Genomic DNA, 20,665 nt, shown 5'->3' on the forward strand with positions numbered 1-20,665 from the left:
TGATCTGCGTTTCAGGCAGTTTCTTCTCTGGCTTCCTTTCCATGGCCTCCTCTCCTAAACAACTGCCAAATCCTGTAAGTTCTGGTTCTACAGTCTCAGGAACCTGTCCCCTCTTTCCTACGTATTTGGAATGCCCAGGTTCAGGCTCTCCTGACTTTAAAAAAAAAAAAATTAAATTTATTGGGGTGACATTGGTTAATAAAATTATGTAGGTTTCAAGTGTATAATGCTACAATACATCATCTGTGTATGAAATGATCCTCAACTTCACTATCTATGAGGGAAATACAAATCAAAACCACGACGAGATAGGACCTCACACCTGTTAGAATGGCTATTATCAACAAGAACAGTGCGAGTGGGAGAGGCCAGCACATCAGATGGAGGATGGTGCCCGGAAGCCAGTGAATAGAGTGAGATTTTAAAGGAGGAGCCTTGCTGTGAGGTTTAGACTACAAGGGGAATGGCTTGTTAAAGGAGGTAAACTAATGCAAGTAGGACAGGAGGTTATAGATCTTTGGCAAATATTTGAAAGACTCTCATGGTTTCTTCTTTTGTGCCTCCACATCTCTGCAGTGATTATGAAAAATGGAGCTGGCACCTTGGCTATGGTGCGGCTCAAGCAGACGTCAAAAGTCCGTTATTCTTCAGACTGATCAAGAAAAAGGGACAGAGCCTCTAAACATACCTTTATAACCAACCTGCCCTCCTACCCCACGCCCAGCACCCAAAAAACAACTCTGTAGGTTGAGACCACCCATAGGAAAATATTTGTGGTGAACCTTGGTTGTAAATTTGACCCACCTATTGAATTATAGATGCAAGTTGTTAAAACATCCTAATCTAAGGTCCCAAGTAACATATAGGACATACAATTAAATTTGGATCCAAGATAAACAATGAATAATATTTTAGTGTATTTTAGTATAAATATGTCCCATGCGATATTAAGATATACACGTACTAAAAATATTATTTATTGTTTTTCTGAAACTCAAATTGAAATGTACCTTCTGTATTTTTATCTGCTGAATCCGGCAACCATACTCTGAATAGACTTGTTCTTAATAAATGCAAAATTGTCATAGGACAGAAAATTTTATATACATATATGAGGAGATTAGGAATCATTAAATTCTAATTATATTGGAAAAACAAGCCAAAACTGACTAGGAAAAAAGACTTGATTATGCCATGAGTTTCAAAGTAATTTCAGTAGCAGAAATTCCTTCTCTCTTCAAAGCAAAAATTAAAGCTAAATGGAGACTGGTTTTAAGCCTTAGATGGTGCTTCTCAGGTCTTTTAGTTGCAGACTAAATGAAATTCATTTCTTACTGCAATTCTAACTTGCTGTACCACCGGCATTAGGAAAACTGTGCCAGCTCAGGGGAATGTAAACAGATTGAACAGATCTGTTAATAATATTGACAACAGCTGAAAGTCACCATCAGGAGATCATCAGTTGTCAGAGTGTGATGCTAATATGTGCTCAGCTGCCAGCCCGCACTGGTCAAGTGCTGGTCAGAAATTAAGCTGGACGCCTGGCACATGTTTATAAGAGCAGTGCCTTGTGTTTAAAGGGGAAAGATTTTAATTTCAGTTTTATTATTCAAGAGAGTTTTCATATGGCTATTGATTGTGCGGAGACATTTTTAAAGCCTCCTTAACATATATAGTGATCGAACCAAATTTGAAATGATTCTCGTAATGGAAGTGACATAAATTTTTAATGGCCATGGATAAGTGAACCATTCTCATTTTTTTGTTGCTGTTTCAAATCATAACACAAAACTGGAAAATCTTTAAGTAGTAATTAATTTTCTATAGACTCTGTTGAAGGCCTTCTCTTAAGTAGTTATTAAATTTATAATTATAAGCCCGTCACAAGCCATTAAGTTAACATTATTTACAGACGAGGGAAGGTAGGATGCCGGAAGTTACATAGCTGCTAGTTTCTATCAGTAACGTTCAAATGCAATCCATGCTCAAAGCCCACGCATGTTTCACCCCACCACACTACCATTATGATACGTTTAATTAATTACTGGCATGATTCTGTAAGATTTACATGTTTCGTTTGTAATTCCAAGGCATTCAGAAGTCATTTAACTTTTTAAAATATAACCTTTTAATGTCTTTATCATAAAAGGAACTCGAAAAGTTCTGCCGTAGTTCTCTCCTCCTGTCAAAGGAGGAAACCGTTTCTCCTTTCCTTCCTCCCTTCATCCCTTTTTCCCTCAAACATATATTAAGTACCCACTCTGTGATAGACACTACAGGTTCCAAAATGAAAGGGGAGAATACAAAGAAAATAACCAAGGACAGTACAATATTACAGTTATAAATAAATTACTGTGGGAACACAGAATAAGGAGCCATTGGAGACTTTCGGCAGGTTTCACAGGAGAGGTTTTATTTGAGCTGGATGTTGCAAATGTTTTCTTTCTGGTGGAGAAGGGATGGGAAGGAAGGGACTTTAGAGCAGCATGGAGAGTGTGTGTGAAGGCATGGAGGAGGAAAGGAACACAGCAAGTGTAGGCATCACTCAGAAATCCAGAGTGTCTATGGTGTGGGTGCACAGGGAGAAGCACATGAGGCAGTCGGATTGTAAAGGTCTTTGTAGGGGACTCTGATGCTCTGTCTGGGGCTATGGAGAGCCAGTGGGTGTTTCCAGCATGGGATGGAATGATAATGTATAGGGCTGCAGGCACTGAGAAGCCTGGCCGTGGTTATGCCATAGTTGTCAGAAGCCATGGATGGAGCCTGAACTGGAGGGCGGTGGCTGAATTCCGTAGACCTCACTAAGATAGAATTATGGATAGAGACGTGCACGTGATGGTAATGTTTATCTTACTTGACATCAGGAAATAAAGTATGATTCAAGGTTTATGCGTTTTTCAATATAACAAACATATCCGTTCAATGCATGCATGCTATTTTGCATGTTAACTAGAATTCTTTAAAAGTCACCCTTGTTAAATTTAGTTGTTAAACTCACAAAAATCTCAAGCAGAGGAAACTGAAGACGATTTAGGCATTTCTGGGTCTAGAGGATCAGTGTGTGTGTCTCGTTATTGAGTGCACAAGAACCTAAGACAGAACTTCATGACCACTTCTGTTTCTTAAGTGATATTGGGGTGATTGCTTCTAATGGTGCCCCAGCAAACCATGTGAGCGGATGTCTGTAACAGTAAATGTTGTGTCAGACACTGGGGCCTAGAACAATGGTGTGAAATTCATGGCTTCAGTGTTGGGTCTTTGTGACAGCGTTTTGAGCGCTCATTGGACTTATTGTTTACTTCAGAGGTGGAAGTGTGACTAGTTCAAGTATTTGTGTTTCTGTCCTTGCATAATTTAGGTGTACACTGTCATTGTAAACATTTAGCGCTTTGTTTATATATTGTTTCTTAATATACACATTTGAGGTAACTGGTTAAATTATCAGCCCTATAATCTATATGCATTGATTGGGTGCATGGCCTTCGTGTGTGCAGAATTCAAAGTCAGGTATTTCTCTGGCAGCACGTGCTATTCAAAGTCTTGTTGCTCCCTGTGACTGCTGGTCACTGGTTCAGCAAATGCTACCTTGATGTGAATTCAGCAATTGTGCAGTGTGTTTGTTTTTTCATCGGCTTCCCCACTGTTGGTCTATTGACTTCCTTTGGCAAACATGAAACGTAGGCATGCATTTAAGATCATAGACCTGTCTAAATGACTCAGGAAATGGTGTCCCTAAATGTACAGTTAAAATAAGAGGGCATATAACAATCACATGTAAAAGATGAGAAAAATTGTTTAAGCCAATGAGGGAAGTAGCTTTGAGATAAGTGTTTAGGAAATGGGATGTTTAATATTGACTTTATATACAGCGTCGAATAAAGTGGATGACTAGATAATTCCTTATGAATAACTTTAGTTAGGCTTTTTTCATGAAATTTCATAAATCTAAAAAACTTACATTTTCAGAATTGTCATCCATATATCATTCCCCTTTTTTAGATAAAGTGTGTTAACAGGCCCTAGTTATGTGCTCAGATAAAGATAAATCTTTTCAACTCCAATGACAAACACATTTAAATTTTAGTTAAAATGTATAAACTCTGTAGTTGTATCATTAAGTATTCCTGTGAAGCAATACATTTGAATTATTTTAAAATGTGTTTATCTCTGAATTTTCTTTATTTTTAAAAATAATTTTTATTAAAATATAGCTAACATACAATATTATATTAGTTTCAGGTGTACATCAAAGTTATTCAACATTTATATACCTAAAGAAGTGATCACCATAAGTCTAGCCACCATCTGACACTGTACCACGCTATCACTATATTATTGACTATATTTCCTATGATGTATATTACATCCCCATGACTTATTTGTTTTATACCTGGAAATTTGGACCTCTTATTCCCTCTTACCTTTTCCCCAATTTAAAATTTTTCAGTTATAGTTGACATTCAATATTATTTTATATTAATTTCAGGTGTTCGAAGTAGCATTTTGGGTTTATTCTGGTAAATACCGAGAAGTGGGTTACTGGGCCCTTCTTTGTCTCTTGTTATAGCCTTTGTTTAAAATTTATTTTGGCTGGTATAAATATTGCTACCCAGCTTTTGTTTGTTTGTTCATTTCCATTTTCATGAAATATCTTTTTCAATACTTTACTTCCATTTTATGTGTGTCTTTCAATCTGAAGTGAGTCTCTTGTAGGCAGTATATGGAAGGATCTTGTTTTCTTATCCATTCAGACACCCTATCTATTGATTGGAGCATTTAATCCATTTACATTGAAAGTAATTGTTGACAGATATGTAATTATTGCCATTTTATTCTTCAACTTTTTTTTTTTCATCTTAAACAAGTCCCTCTAACATTTCTTGTGATACCAGTTTGGTGTTGATGTACTCCTTCAGCTTTTTCTTGTCTGGGAAGTTCTTTATCTGTTCTTCAGTTCTAAATGATAGCTTTTCGGGGTATGATAATTTTGGTTATAGGTCCTTACTATTCATCACTTTGAATATTCCTTGCCGATCCCTTCTGGCTGCAAAGTTTCTGCTGAGAAATCAGCTGACAGATTTATGGGAGCTCCTGTGTGTGTAACCAATTGCTTTTCTCTTGCTGCTTTTAATATTCTTTGTTTTAACCTTTGGCATTTTAATTATGATGCGTCTTGGTGTGGACCTCTTGGGATTCATCTTTTTGGGGCCTCTCTGTGCCTCCTGGGGCTTGTATGTCTATTTTTGTTGCCAGGTTAGGCAAATTTTCCATCATTATTTCTTCAAATAGATTTTCAATTCCTTGTGCTCTCTCTTCTCCTTCTGGTACCCCTATGATGTGAATATTGTTACACTTGATGTTGTCCCAGAGGTATCTTAAACAATTCTAAATTTTTTTGTCTTCTTTTTGCTGTTCTGTTTGGGTGTTTTCTTCTACCTTATCTTCTAAATCGCTGATCAGATCCTCTGCTTCGTCTAATCTACTGTTGATTCCCTCTAATGTATTCTTCATTTCAGTTATTGTAGTCTTTATTTCTGATTGGTTTCTTTTTATGTTTTCTACCTCCATTTTTATGTTTGTCTCTTTGTTGAAATTCTCCTTGAGATCATTGAATATCCTTATAACCAGTGTTTTGAACTCTGTGTCTGGTAGAATGATTGTCTCCATTTTGTTTAGTTCTTTTTCTGGAGCTTTAGTCTGTTCTTTTATTTGGTTGGTGGGCAGGGATAGGGCAATGGTTTACAGACGGATGCTTGCTGGGGGAGCAAGGTACTTTTGAGGGACTGAAATACTAGTGGAGGGAAAAACTGTGATAAGACTTGCTCATGTTATGTTTGGAGAAGCTCATTGTGTAAGTCATGGGTGGAAATGTGCCAAGTCTACCGGGCTGAGAGTTGGCTGTGTGACCTATGACAAAATCATGGAGAGTCTTAATATTGTAGTTATGTACTCTGCAGTTTGAAGTTTTCTGAGCTGAAGAGTGATGTGAAGTGATCTGTTTTGCTACATAACCCTAGAAGCAGTGTTGCTTGCTTCTTGGCTTTTGCTCGTTTATGTGGGAGAAAATAGTTACCTGGTCTTGAACTCTGGGTTAACATGGCTTCACATTTAGAGAAACTTTTTTAATGATAAAAGAGAGAATGGAACACATACTTTTATTCTAACACTGTGCCTTTACTGGTGGATGAATGAAGGTACTCAGGTGGGGAAGTCTGTCTAATGTTTTAGCACTTTTTTCCAGAGGTACATTGTAAAGAAAATTCTGTTAAGCTGGATGTGTTTAGTTCAGATTTCATAGCAAAAATATAGTTATCAAGCTAAAGTAGGCACTGGGTGCCAGGCTAAGGTGCTGTTAGGGAGACAAGCCAGCGCTAAGGACTCTTGTGGAAGTGTTAGAACAGTAGTTCTGTGGAACACTACAGCAACTTTCCAGTCTCGGGGGGCGGGGGGGAAGTCAGGTTGCGGGGGAAGAAGTTCTACAAACAGTTCACTAGTATCAGAGGATTGTTATAGAACTGCTTCACTTGTTTGAGAACAAACTTTTCTATCATGTTGGAAGCATTTACCTACAGGTAATAGATATACTCCCTTCAGATCATCATTGATCTGTCTGTAAAAGCACGTCTTCAAGGGTCTCTACTTTTCAATATTGTTATAGCTCAACTATTTGTAACAATCGTATTTCTTTAAAATCATTCTGTAATTCACCCTATTTAATTCAACGTGTTTCTTCTGTCAATTAGCCTGAATTGCTGATGTTTGGGCAACTTCAGTGAGAATTTAATGCTTTTATCATTATTCACACATGGCTTTCTTTCCCTGTACATTAAGCATGATGTTTAGTCAAGTTATGATCTTATACTTTTTTTCTTTTTAAGGAAGAAAATAAAGTTTTGGTTCAGGAAGAAAGTGTTTTTGCTTGAACTGATTTATCAAGAAAAGAAAAAAAGATGAACAATTTAAAAGAGACATTTTCCTTTAATACTCTTAACTAATAGGTTTGTGGTTATTCTGGAGCATATACACAAATAAGTTCAAGTGTATATCTTGTCTGAAAAAAAAGGCAAAACAATTAGAAGAATGTGATTTAGGAGAAGATACTTTCACAGACATAGAGCTATAGCTATAGATACATTCAAAAGTTGTTGGCAGATAGTAAAGTATAAGTTCCCTTTCTACCTAATAAAACATCATTTTTTAAAATTGCCAATTTCCTAACCTGTTGTCATGTAAAAGGTGTTGTCATAAAGGTCCCTTGTGTTTGGTAGGGATCGGGCCACACTGGCTGGGTGGGAGTAAGAGGCTTCATCTGGATCAGAACTGAGTCTAGTGTTACTTGGGCTGTGTTTCTTAGGACATTTCTAAGGCTCCTTCCTAATGGTACTTTCCTGTCCAGGTTCTAAGGCTCCTGCCTATTGGTACTTGCCTGTCTAGGTTCTAAGGCTCCTTCCTATTGGTACTTTCCTGTCCACATTCTGGGATCCCTGTCTTGCGTTCTGAGGAATGACTCAATAATAGGTCCAGACAGCCTCTTTGAAGACCAGTAACAGCCTGTACACCTTCTGAGATGGGGCTGAGCATGCAGACCCAGCTTACAAAGCAGCAGAAACTGTCCACGTGGTGACCTGTCTAGAATACTCAGCTACTCTGTCGCCTCAGTCATGATGCTTTACCTCTGGTGATATAGACCATTGACCCTGGGAACCCGGAGCCCTTGACTAAGTCCCTCACATCCTGGTATAACTCGTTGCTCTGGTGAAAAGTTTGAACAGCACATGAAGCAAACACATACTAATTTGAATTTCCCTGACATCTTTAATACAGAAGTTAGCTCAGCAATTACTACTGTACATACAATTGAAAAGGGGAGTAAATTAAGATCCATTATTAGAAATACTTTATTTATTCAAATAGAAGTGTGAACAAAGGACCACAGCGTACCAACACTTGCTTACTTTAGCTTGAATTTCTAATGGGCTCAGGAGTTACAAGACTTGGTTTCTTTGAAAACTGGTTTGTAGTTCTAGCTTTTTCTAAATTAGACTGAACTCGTTCCATTTTTGATTCTTAAAAGAAAGAATATTTAGTGTGGCCTTTCCTTTGAAACATTTGTGGGTAGACATAGAACACGGTGAATAAGTGGCCTCCAGAAAGTACCAAGTCTGCTATGGCACCATTTCAAGACAAGGCTGAAACAGAGGCTTTATGCGGGGTTGTGTTTTAAGCAGCAAGTGCTCTTGGACTGTTAGTGGTTTAGTTCCAGGGGATTCTTAACAGAATGTCAGCTGTTCCATTATCTTGTACAAATATTTGGCACTGGAATTCTCTTATTTACTAACTATAAGTAATATAATATTTTTAAACCTCCAATCACCGGGAAAGGAAAAATAAATACCTGGCAGACATACTTAGCACTGAAAGCTTGCAGAGTTTAGTATTTGACAGGGGGAGACTGGAGTTTATCATTTATCATTTAGTGAATGCGGGCCTTTAATCAAACGTTTTGTTTATTAAAAGTGTTGGTTATGTAGCATGTAGATAGGAGTCAAAAGGCACCGTGTTTTTAAAATATTAAAATGTCTAGTAAAGCATGTTATATTTTGAAATAGTTTTTATTTGGGAGAGGTGAATCTCAGGTGGTATTAATTTTCCAAGATAAGCACATCTGACTTTTGTGATTTCAAAGTAGGTTAAGTGTTACTTATGAAATAATGATCTGAGTTTTTAGGTATAAATAAAGAGAGTAGCAGGTTAAAATAACTTTTGTAGTGTTTATAATTTTTATTTTTCTCTCAGTGAAATGCATTTTTACTGAGGAGGTTCTGTGACATTTGATTAATTATCTGCTTGCTTGCACAGAGAAACTTATGTAAAAGTGTTCGAGGAAGACATTATAATTTTGTTTTAATGTAAAAATTCGTTTCTAGTTTGTATTTATATAAAAAAAACAGTTTGGAAAATAACTGCTTTGTCTATCTGTGGTAGATTAGATATAGGGTATTTTGTTTCCTTTAGATGATATATATCCCATAGTATTCTTTCTATAAAGCTGGATAGAATGAGCATAAGTTTTATATTAATAGAATGTATTTTCTATAGAAATGCTCTTAGTAATCAAAAGTATCTTTTCCTATATTTCTCAACTGTTTATTGAGTTGAATATTCTCCATAAAATAAGCACTCAATAAATTGATTGGCTTGTTTTCATTAAATTGATAAAAGTTAGAAATGAAAATCTAAAAATAATCTATTTTCCCCAAAGTGAAGACTATTTGGAATATTTTATATAAAAGAAAATATTACTTTCTTAGAAATTTTATTAATATCCATTATTAACAGTAAAGAACTAAATACGTAAAAAGAAAATAAATCAGTTTCGTTTATAAGTACTTTTATTACATTTCAATTTAGTGAACAATTAAATACTCATTGGCTACATGGCACCATACTTCATTATACAAATTGTAAAATATGAATAAGAACAAAAATTAATTTTATAATAAATTTTAAAAGAAGTTGATCTGACTGACTTAATGTAAGTTAAAAATATAAAAAGAAGATTGAATTGTTGTTATAATTTGTCAAGGATGTTGACATAGCAATTAAAGCAGCATTTGCACCTTTAGCCATATTAAGTAAAAGAAAATAGGAAAGCGTTTTTTTGGCCATCCTTAAACTTTTGATATTATTGGTAGTCTCTCTGTCTGTCTGTCTCTCTTTTCTATTGGAAAAGGTCAAATATGGGATTTTAGGGGGTTTAGGTCATTCTTCCTTAGTTCAAAGACAAGAAAAGTTTTGTGTGTACATGTGTGACCATGTGCTTACACGCATGAGTGCCCAGAAGTCGGGGGTCTACAGGTGATGTGTTGTGAAGTATTGCTAACACCACTACCAACTTCCCTAATATAATACAGACTATGTGTCATCCACTACTATCTGTGCTTTTCATGTATTCACTCATTAAATCCTCCCAGCTGTACTATGAGGTTGGCACTGTTATTCCCAGAAAGGTTAGTGGTTTGTCCAACTCTGAAGTGGTAGAGCTGGGATCTGACTCCAGGATACTTGGCTTCAGAGCCTGTGCTCTGAAAAACTTAGTGTTCTATTGTCTTTCCATCATGGATGAATGAGCCTAGCTCCATGTTCTTTTTTTCAAAAAATAGAAGTTATGATATTTTTGTAATATCTTTTAAAGAGTAAATTGTATGTCAATCTCTGGCACAATAAATGATTTGCAAATTCATACCTGTTTATGTATTCACCTACATGCACACATTTGCATATGCACATATATACATATAAGTATACTTGATTTTTTTTTACATCTTTTTATAGACTTAATTTTATATAGTCATAATACTTAATTATATATACACATATCTCGCTCTTCGTCAAAGAAACTAAATCCAGGCCTCTCTCATTGAATGAAATTGCCCATAACACAGAATATTTAGCTTCATAATTTTGTGACTGAAACGAAGTATCCCGAAAATTAATCCATCTCACACTGAAATGAGCAAACTGTATGTGTGGTTTTAATGTGCAGTATTGTAGGAGATCCAAGTTTTCAAACAGGGTCTAGTGAAAGAGACCTCAGGGTGGAGCCTCTAAGTTACATTTAAGTACACACTTTTTCTTTGTTAGAGCACTCCTATTTTGTGCTACTGAGGGAACGGTTAGCATATGGATGATGGTATCTGAGCATAAAATGCCCAGTGCTCCCACCCTCTTTATTCCCAATAACCATGTAGTATAATTGGGCTACTTAACAATTTTCAGCCATTTCCAAATGACTTTTTCTATGTCAAATATATAAAAACCTTCAGCTACCAACTCTTTTCTCTTTGGTGTGAAGGCTTCAAAGAGGCTATTGTTTGTTTTAATATTGTTTTTACTTTTATCAGGGTGCCTCATACACATAATTTACAGAGTTAATTTCATTCTAAAAGGCTTATTATTGCTTAATTATGAAAAACTATAGTCTTTCACCCCTACCATTTCATCTCCTAAGAGAAAGTGACTCGATTTTCCTTTTCGCCAATTCCCTTGGAATTTACTTCCATATCTCTAAATCACACATTTATGTAACTCTTCTCTTCTTGAACTCTTTTACTTCTTGATTTTGAGCAGTATGCATGGACTTCTTATGGAAGATGAAGAACTGGCACCCTTTCCTGCCCTCCTGCCCCTCTGCCCTGCCCATACATATGTCCTATCTCACTTCAACACGGACATATCATAATTTTGGTTAGGTCAGTGTTTACACAATCATGATTATGTAAATGCTATTCACAGCTGGGCCAGGTAAAATACTGGGTTTACTTTTTCTTTCTGGAATAATGCTTTGTTTTTCTTGGAATTAATAACTCTTTGTTTCTATGTGTTTCTGTCTAATTCAACTCTAAACATCCCAACCCCTAGTGTAGGTTTTCTCTTTATATTTTCAAATATTTTGGGTATTCCATCCATGACATTTTTAAGAACTCTCGCTCTCAGAATGTTCTAGACCTGCTGAAGCTGTTTCCATTATGGGCATTTCCTCTACTACCATTCTGGGATTTCCTTTGCCTCCCTCTTGGTTTAGATTCCTAGTTTCCTGGAATCCAAATCATTGTCCTCCTTTCTTTAGTCTCATTTTAGGGAGACATCTTCCAAGTTTACTGAAAAAGCAAATATAAGAGATTTTTAAAAAGCCTGTATGCTTAAAAATGGCTTTATATGTATACCCTTACATGTTAATATTGCTGGCTATAGAATTAAAGGTTAGAAATCATTTTTTCCTTAGAAATTTGAAGAATCTCTTCCACTATCTTCTAGCTTCCAGTATTGTATCCAGTGTTGTTTTGGTTTGATTTGAGCTTTAAATCTTTGTGGAAAAGGTATGTAAATGTGAACTTCAATTCTGTTTCCAGTACTGTACTTTATCTTCTACTGGACCTACTGTCCCCCAGTCCTGACCCTCTGTTTTACTGTTTCCACAGAATAACCACCCGCCCCTCAACTTCTATATTGGTGGGGGTGAGTAGTCCCTAGCTACATAGTACGGACAAGGGACCTGAGGGTTCTAACTTCTTCCTAAACAGGTTTTCAACAAGTCATCCTTTTTTTAGACCTACCTCCATCCACTTCCAGAAGTACCTGGGGCTGCCAATACCTGAACATTTTGGGGTCTTTGTAATGTCAATCAGGTTGTTCTCAACTTGCCCCGCTACTGGTTAAATATTTGAACAATTGCTGAAAGATTTGCCACTCTTTTATCTTTTTTGCATCTTCCAAAATATACTTGCTGTTGTCTTTTTTCCCTTTTCTTTTGTCTATGGGATTTATACATTTAAAAATATCCCTTTATTGATGTTTTAGTGAAATTTCAAGAAGGAGAAGGGATAAAGGCATGTATTTAGTCTGCTTTATTTAAGGGAGAATCCTGGGGGTGTCAGGTCATTTTTATAAATAAATGTTTCTTTAAGAAAGGACCTCCTTGAAATTTTAGTATTTTGTCTGTACACATATAATGAGATGAAACATTAATAGGGGGGATAAATTCCATTTATTTCTATTGGGGGACACATCTCCCTACAAGTCACCAGGGGCTTCTACAGGAAGGTGGGATGTCATGCCCCTCCCTTCCTCCTCAAATACTTCCAGTGGACACAGGGACTGGTAACCTATGTCGTTCTTGCTATTCTGTGGTCAACCTTAGTTTAAAATAACAGATGAATTGATTTCAGTATTTTTAAAAAAGAAATTAGATTCCCCACCCTCCACACCCTTCCTGCTTTAGTTTCCAAATAAAGATGTTTTGAAAAATACCAGCTATATTAGCACTGGATAGGGATTTTGCTTGTAGGATGAGATATCCTTTAGTGGGTGTGACACTGATAGACTTAGGAGGAGATAAATAGTTTTACTCACCATCAGCCTCCAGTCAGAGTTACATCTACTCAAGGAATACGCACTGAGCACATGCTCTATGCCAAGCAGTATATTAAGTATTTAAAACACAATGATACCTCTTGTCCTCATGGAAGCTGTATTCTAACAGATATTCTGATATGGTTATAAATGGCTACCCTGTGGGTAGTGCTTACTATGAGACAACACTACCTGATGACTCCTTTGCACAATACTGCAAGGTAATTTTAACACCCTCATTTTGCAAATAAGGAAACTGAGGCTTAGAGGTTTGTTCCAGGTCACCCAATGTGTATGTAACAGCCAGAAGCTGAAGCCAGGTCTATTTTATTTCAGAGCCCATGTTCTTCTATTTGTATAGTTAAAAAAAAAATAGTCAACAGAGCAATTTCACCTACACTGTTTGATCTAATCTTCTGTTGTCTAACCCATTTTATTTTTTTTTTAACTAAAGGTAATTATTCTCAGCTTGAGAGATTTGGTGGAAAAAAAAATCACTCATTAATTGCATCATTTTGAGGATGTGTCCTATTATCAACTTGCTTTGTTTGATGAATTTTTTTTCATGAACATGTGTGTAGGGATAAAACTTATTTATAGAATGCACATTTTAGTTTAAGTACAGCAGAAGAATTTAGCTATCTTAAGGAACTCTGTATTGAATAATTTTGAAGCAAATAAAATAGCTTGTAATGCAAATAATTACATACTAATTTCCTTGTATAAACACACACTTTTTCCAGTCTTCATTTGTTTAAAATGTGTAGTTGATAGTAACTCAGGAAAGATGGAGAAAGTCTGTTCCTTTTCTTTAGCTATGTAAATTGTCTTAAATGTTTAAAGACACACTAAATTATCATAGTATAGTCCACAAAAAAGACACATCATAAAACAGAGAGGCAATATTTTAAATAGAAACGTGTAAGCAGAAATCAAAGGGAGTCAAATGATAATAAGAAACTCAGGGTTCAGGGAAACTCAGGGAAATCTGAAATTGTTTTTTTTTTTTCAGTTGGTGAGCTGCTCACTATTTCCACCGACATTTATCGACTACCTGCTGTGTGATGGGTACCACTTGGGCACTGGGGATGCAATAATGTTTACGAACAAGGTCCCTGCCAGTCAGAAACGATGGTCTGGCAGTTAAGTGTGATTGCAGTGAGGCAGCCAGCGGTTTAAAAGCCGAAGCCTCCGAGGATTGATGTACAGCAGACAGGGAAACCCTGATACACAGACAGAAGGGAAAAAAGTCAAATGGTAAAGAACAAGAGATAAAACACTGGAAAACACTGACAAGGAAGCAAGTCCAGGGAATGAAGCCTACATCCGGGAGGAAAGGACAAGTCAGCATTGGATTGTATCTCACAAACGAGTTCAGAGTAGCATTTGGATAAGGCTTGGTGCATTTACAGTTGTTCAAACTATTTCCCATGTCTCCAGTCAGCCTTATGTTAACAGTGAAGAGGCTTTATTTTTATCTTCGTTATGTAGATGAGCACACTGCTGCCAGGGCAGTTTATGCTTTTGCCAAAGGGTCACAGTGTGCTTCAGAGCTGGGTTTGAACTTCAGTTTTATGGCTCCACATTCAGAGCTATTTCCCTCCTTTTACCGTGTTTCCCTGAAAATAAGATCTAGCCGGACGATCAGCTCTAATGCGTCTTCTGGAGCACAAATTAACATAAGACCCCATTTTGTTTTACTCTGAGACCTAGTATAATACCATATAAAATATAATATAATATTTACTATAACATAACATAATGTAATATGTAATACAATATAATATAATATAACACCGGGTCTTACATTAATTTTTGCTCCAAAAGCTGCATTAGAGTCAATTGTCCGACTAGGTCTTATTTTCAGGGTAACACGGTAGTAGGGTAGCTCTCAAGGAGAAGAGTGGAGAGAGTTGCTCTACAAACTAGATCGGTACAGATCATCTTGTCAAACCACGTGTACTAGGGAAGTAAGAAGCATGAGAAGCACGTGGCAACGCCATTGCAAGATACACGCTCCCAATACTGTCGAGGACAGCAGATGGATTTGTGGTGAAATGTGCTATGTGTGTACACTTCTGACCATAACAAAGCGCAGCAGGAGCTGTCACTTAATTCTTTGCTAGTTTTGTTCCATTGAAACTATGGATTAACACTGTGTTTTATTGGTGCCTCACTCAGATCCAGCCTTTAAACCAAATAGTGGCAGAGTGATTCTTTGTGCAATAATCAATATGAGCATGACTTTATCAAGGACTCAAAGCTCGCAGAAAAAGAAAATGTAGTTGTAAAAGGTTGACCTATGTATAGTATATTAAGGATGGGTTTAACATTTAAAATTTTCCTGGGAATGAGAAGATTTGGATGTTTGGATCTAATGCAATTACAACAAAGCAGATAGCTGACCATGAAGGGGCAGTGTCATTTGTAAAAAATAAATATTTTATTTGAATTAAATTTTAATTTTAATTTGTTCCAAGAAAGTTTTATAATATTGATGAAGCTTGTATATTCATTCTTAAGGTCAAATAAATCTGTGCCCTGAGTGTAAATGGAATAAAAACAGGGGAATTATTTTATATGAGAAAACTTCCATCAAATGAGAGCACTGGAAATCAGAAAGTTACAATCGTTTTAGAGGTTTCCCAGGGGTCAAAGAGTTCCCAGCTTATAGGGACCTTACCCTCTCCCTCCCACGATTGATGATCTTAGTTTTGAATTTGTAATGAGAAATTGTTTTAGATATATATGCTTTACATATGCAACCCTGGAGATGCTTAAGTTATGTTTTACTAGCCCACTGTAAAGAATTTAGGTTAGGGATCTGAGAAATATAAACTAGAGTAGTCCTCACTATTCGTGGGGAATATGTCCCAAGCCCCCCAGTGGATTCCTGAAACCGCAGACAATACCGAACCTCCTATGCTTTTTCCTATACATACATACCTGGGATAAAGTTTAATTTATAAATCAGACACAGGAAGAGATTAAAAATAACTAAGTTGAGAACTTTCACCTTATCTCTAAAGGAAGCACTTTATGGCTTCTTTATGGCATATCCGAATTGCCAGCATCACTACTCTTAAGTTTAGGGGCCATTATTAAGTAAAATAAAGGTTACTGGAACACAAGCACTGCGATACTGCAAGAATCGATCTGATAACGGAGACGGCTACTAAGTGACTAATGGTCTGGGAAGGTACAAAGCGTGGAGACCCTGGACAAAGGGATGATTCAGGTCCTGGGGAAGAGGGAGCGGGGCAGCTTGAGATTTCATCTCGTTACTCAGAAGGGCCCACGGTTTAAAACTTATGACTTGTTTATTTCTGGAATTTTCCATTTAATATTTCCAGACCAGTTGATCACAGTAACTAAAGCCTCAGGAAATGAAACCATGGGTAAGGGGGGACTACTGTATCCTATAGTATAATTTTCCTCTGGAGTCTCACTCTTTCCTAGGGTCTTATCAAAGATAAGAAAATTGATGTAACATACAGTTATTGAACAGTTGGTCTCTTTGTAATGTAAGGTGCAAATACAGTATTGTTCGAGTCTAGAAATCTCTTAGGTAAAGCATTAAAGAAAGTATGGAGAAAAACTGACTTGGAGAACTGTCTTCACAAAATTTCTTGTAATAATCACTTTAAGGCTAAAATCTTTAAGTAAGGCAACACTTGGAAAAGGCCTGAGTGGATTGAACCTGACTGTGAGTACTACATATGCTGAAAATACAAGTGCTTGTAGCAATGGGACCCCCCTTAAGAAAATACTACTTTATCTTTTGAACCAATTATTATATTTAAGCCACATTATTGTCTAAGAGATGATACAGTGATTATTCTTTATTTTTTATATGAAAGAAGCAAATTAAAACTAAGAGTAGTGATTTCTATTTTTAAACCATAAGGGATACACTGTGGCAGTAGAAAACCAGAGTTTCTGTATCTTTTATTTCCCCCTACTCTTTACTTGGCATAAAGTACGAGCAGAGAAACTCAACATTCAAGTCTTGATGGCTCACAATCCTAAATCAGTCCATTTTCTTCCCATTTTCCTGTTACCATCCTAGTTCACCAATCTTCTGCTTAGCTGCTCTGATCACACCTTTACTTTTCTACAGCTCAGATTTCACAAAACAGCCCAGGGGGATCTGGCTCTTGGGACCTGTCAGTGTCATCTACTTGCCTCGCAGTCCCCTTCCACCCCCTCTGCTCCAGTTAACCGAGTTCTTAACTGACTAGCTCACCCTGAAAGGTGGCCTTGCTCTTGATGTTTCTTCTTCCTGGATTGCTTTCCCACAGATCTTCACAGCATCACCTTCTCCTTGTGGTTACTGACGCCTCTTAAAAATCCCTTCATCAAGAGGCCTTTCCTTATCCCCCGGTCCCAGGATGTTCCCAGCCACTTCCTATCATGTCACTCTGCTTTGTTTTCATTATTTCTTCCACGTAACACATGTTTATTGAGCACCTATTTTGCTTTGCGATGAGCAATACGGTCAAGTCCTTACGCTCAGTGGAGCTGTCATTCCAGTGAAGGGGAATAATCAATAATCGTCCCTCCTGGGCCCCTCCATCCTGACTTCGCCATAGATGGAGGAGAAGATTCCTGACAGCAGTGACATTGCTTTCTATCTGTTGGAATTAGTAAAGAGAACTTTCAGAGAGCCCATTCTTTCTCACACATTTACTACTCACTTCCGTCAAGTTATCTCCAGAACTGGAGAGGTGGCAAGTTATAGCATAAAGAACACGGCCACGATGGTCTAGTCCTCCAAAATTTACTATGTGCCTTCCTGAGGATGTCACATTAGCTACTTTTTGTATTATTTTCTCATTTGTAAAATGAGGTAGTCCTGTTCATTTCACAGGGTTCTTGAGTGAATTAATTATGAAATTACTTGATAAACAGTACTACTGTGTTTTCCTGAAAATAAGACCTAGCCGGATAATCAGCTCTAATGCATCTTTTGGAGCAAAAAATAATATAAGGCCTGGTCTTATTTTACTGTAAGACTGAGTCTTTAATATAATATAATATAACATAATATAATATAATGTAATATAATACTGGGTCTTATATTAATTTTTGCTTCAAAAGACACGTTAGAGCTGATTGTCCGGATGGGTCTTATTTTCGGGGGAACATGGTATTCAAATGGCCCACTTAGGTGAGTATTGAATGTTGTCTGCAGATGTCTCTAAATCTGCTGAAATTTCTCCGTTTACTCCTGATGGAGCTTCCCGAATTTGTGCCTGTTTTCTTGTCTTTTGGATAAACAATGCTGAATAAGATTTAGCTTGTCTCTGATGACCATATTTTACTTTGATTGTATTCTAACAGCATTGATTTTCTGTTTTTCTACAGTACTTTGGAAGTTTACTTGTCATTTTCTGTGTAGAACTGGCTTGTGGTGTTTGGACATATGAGCAGGAAATTATGGTGAGTTCAAAATGGAATATAAGCACAATAGGAAACAATACCCAGTTCAGCCTTATAAATGAGACACTTTGGAGTAATTTGGGCATGCGATTATTAATTGCAATGTTTATGCTATGTGATAACAGTGTACAGTCCCAATACTTCTGAAAAGCAACATTTTATTTTTTGTGTCTAGAGCATACTTCCAAGCCAAAAGGTGTAATAATATTTCCTTTGATGCACTACAGTATATGTCTAATTCCACGCCCGTGACTCGGAAACATGCACCCCCTGTATGCAACAAGCTATACCACCTTCCACTTTAAGAAGTTATTTGAAGGGTTACTGTGTGTTTACCCCAGTCTAGAAACACTCACAGTTTGACGTTTAGTTCCATGAAAACAGCTCTTTAGCTTTTTGTTGTTTTTTATTTTTGTAATTGAGACCACTGGAACAACTTTTATATAGGTATGTTAGATTGGATGAGGATAAGAGTTTCTCAATCTTAAGACTGTAGCAGTTATGTTCGGTTTTCCACTTGCACGTCACCCTTGCTTGCATTGGACATTATTACTTAGTTAATGTTTGTTCACTTCATTGGTGAAAATGGGTGCGTTTATTAGGTTGGTGCAAAAGTAATGGCGGTTTAAAAGGTTAACAATAATTGCGAAAACTGCCATTACTTTTGCACCAACCTAATATATCACCCTGAGGTCCAACACCTTTGCGTGTCTGGATTGCTGGCCGTTTTCCTGGTGGCAGGTGAGATTTCCCCCCTGTAAGCATCGCAGAGTAATTCTGTTTCAGGAAGGTAATGCTTTTCAACCTATAGTCCTCGGATTGTCTCCCGCAGGAGTCACAGTCTTAAAAATGTGCATGATGGGGCCCGAGGCCAGATCTGCTAACTCAGAGTAGAAGGAAGGCAGAGGAAGGGGGGGCAGAAGGCCTGGACATTTGCATTGGTGACAGAGTCCCCCGTGAGTCTTCAACTTTTGAAAATCTAAGAGCTCTTAAGAAGAGAGGGAGTTTATTTTGTACTATTTGTTTCTGAGAGGCATTTCAGCAGCTGTGTAAGAAAATTGAAGTGGTTTACGGTGCTGACGCTGTTACTGAAGATTTGAGGGTGAATCTGCTACCGACGTGAGACCATTGTGACACTGTACCGTGACACCGTTGTGAATGCTGAGTGGGAATTGCAGACTAGTGGGTACTCTGCATACTCCAGTTTATGTGTAAACGGTGCTTTGGCACCGCCACACATCGGAATCCTTGTGAAAAGCCCTCTGAAGCGTTGCCCCAGGAGTATGCTTCCGGGGTATGACAGCTCTCAGTTAGAAGAGAATCTTTATGGTTATTTATTTCTCTATTAAAAGTTGAAAAGTCGGGGCCGGCCTGGTAGCTCAGGCGGTTGGAGCTCCAAGCTCCTAACTCCAAAGGCTGTCGGTTCGATTCCCACATGGGCCAGTGGGCTCTCAACCACAATGTTGCCGGTTCAACTCCTTGACTCCCACAAGGGATGGTGGGCTCTGCCCCCTGCAACTAAGATTGAACACAGCACCTTGAGCTGAGCTGCCGCTGAGCTCCCAGATGGCTCAGTTGGTTGGAGCCCGTCCTCTCAACCACAAGGTTGCCAGTTCGACTCCCGCAAGGGATGGTGGGCTGCGCCCCATCCAACTAACAACAGCAACTGGACCTAGAGCTGAGCTGCGCCCTCCACAACTAAGACTGAAAGGACAACAACTTGAAGCTGAATAGCACCCTCCACAACTAAGACTGAAAGGACAACAACTTGAAGCTGAATAGCACCCTCCACAACTAAGATTGAAAGGACAACAACTTCACTTGGAAAAAATCCTGGAAGTACACACTGTTCCCCAGTAAAGTCCTGTTCCCCTTCCCCAATTAAAAAAAAAAGTTGAAAAGTCAGGGCAGAGTCTAACCAATGCAATATGAATGTAAGAACTTTCTTCAAAACTAAATTTCCTATTAAAATAAGAGTGTTCTCGCCATCTTTGAGAATCATATTTTCTCTCCATGCCCTAGAAATTCTGTCTATTTAGGGGAGTGAAAAATTATTTTTTTTCCAGGGACTCCATTTCTGCGTTTTATTTGTAAAGAGTTGGTCTTTTTATTTTATTTTTTTCTGTTTCTTAGAAATACATGTATCTCCTTGACATTCAAGCAATAGATAGTAAATCGTATAATTAATTCTTGATCCCCTCATCTCAGCTTTTGGTTGTATTCTTTTAATTAAAAGGTTTTTTTAGAAATGAGTTTACTATCTGTGGATTTTAAAAATGATTTGTATGGTATTTAAGTCCTACTAATATTT

General features: G+C 37.4%; 1 protein-coding gene across 4 annotated transcripts in view; it reads left to right on the plus strand.

Moving 5' to 3' along the window:
- The window catches only part of TSPAN12 (tetraspanin 12), a 66,897-nt gene that overhangs the window by 19,164 nt on the left and 27,068 nt on the right, over nucleotides 1-20,665 (plus strand). For all 4 annotated transcript variants that reach the window (XM_033098626.1, XM_033098625.1, XM_033098627.1 and 1 more), the window contains one exon: nucleotides 18,280-18,354. In XM_033098626.1, coding sequence (XP_032954517.1) covers nucleotides 18,280-18,354 — 75 coding nt within the window. The remainder of the gene's footprint in view (nucleotides 1-18,279; nucleotides 18,355-20,665) is intronic.

Source organism: Rhinolophus ferrumequinum, chromosome 26 (assembly GCF_004115265.2).
Source record: "Rhinolophus ferrumequinum isolate MPI-CBG mRhiFer1 chromosome 26, mRhiFer1_v1.p, whole genome shotgun sequence".
Taxonomy (NCBI): Eukaryota; Metazoa; Chordata; class Mammalia; order Chiroptera; family Rhinolophidae; genus Rhinolophus; species Rhinolophus ferrumequinum.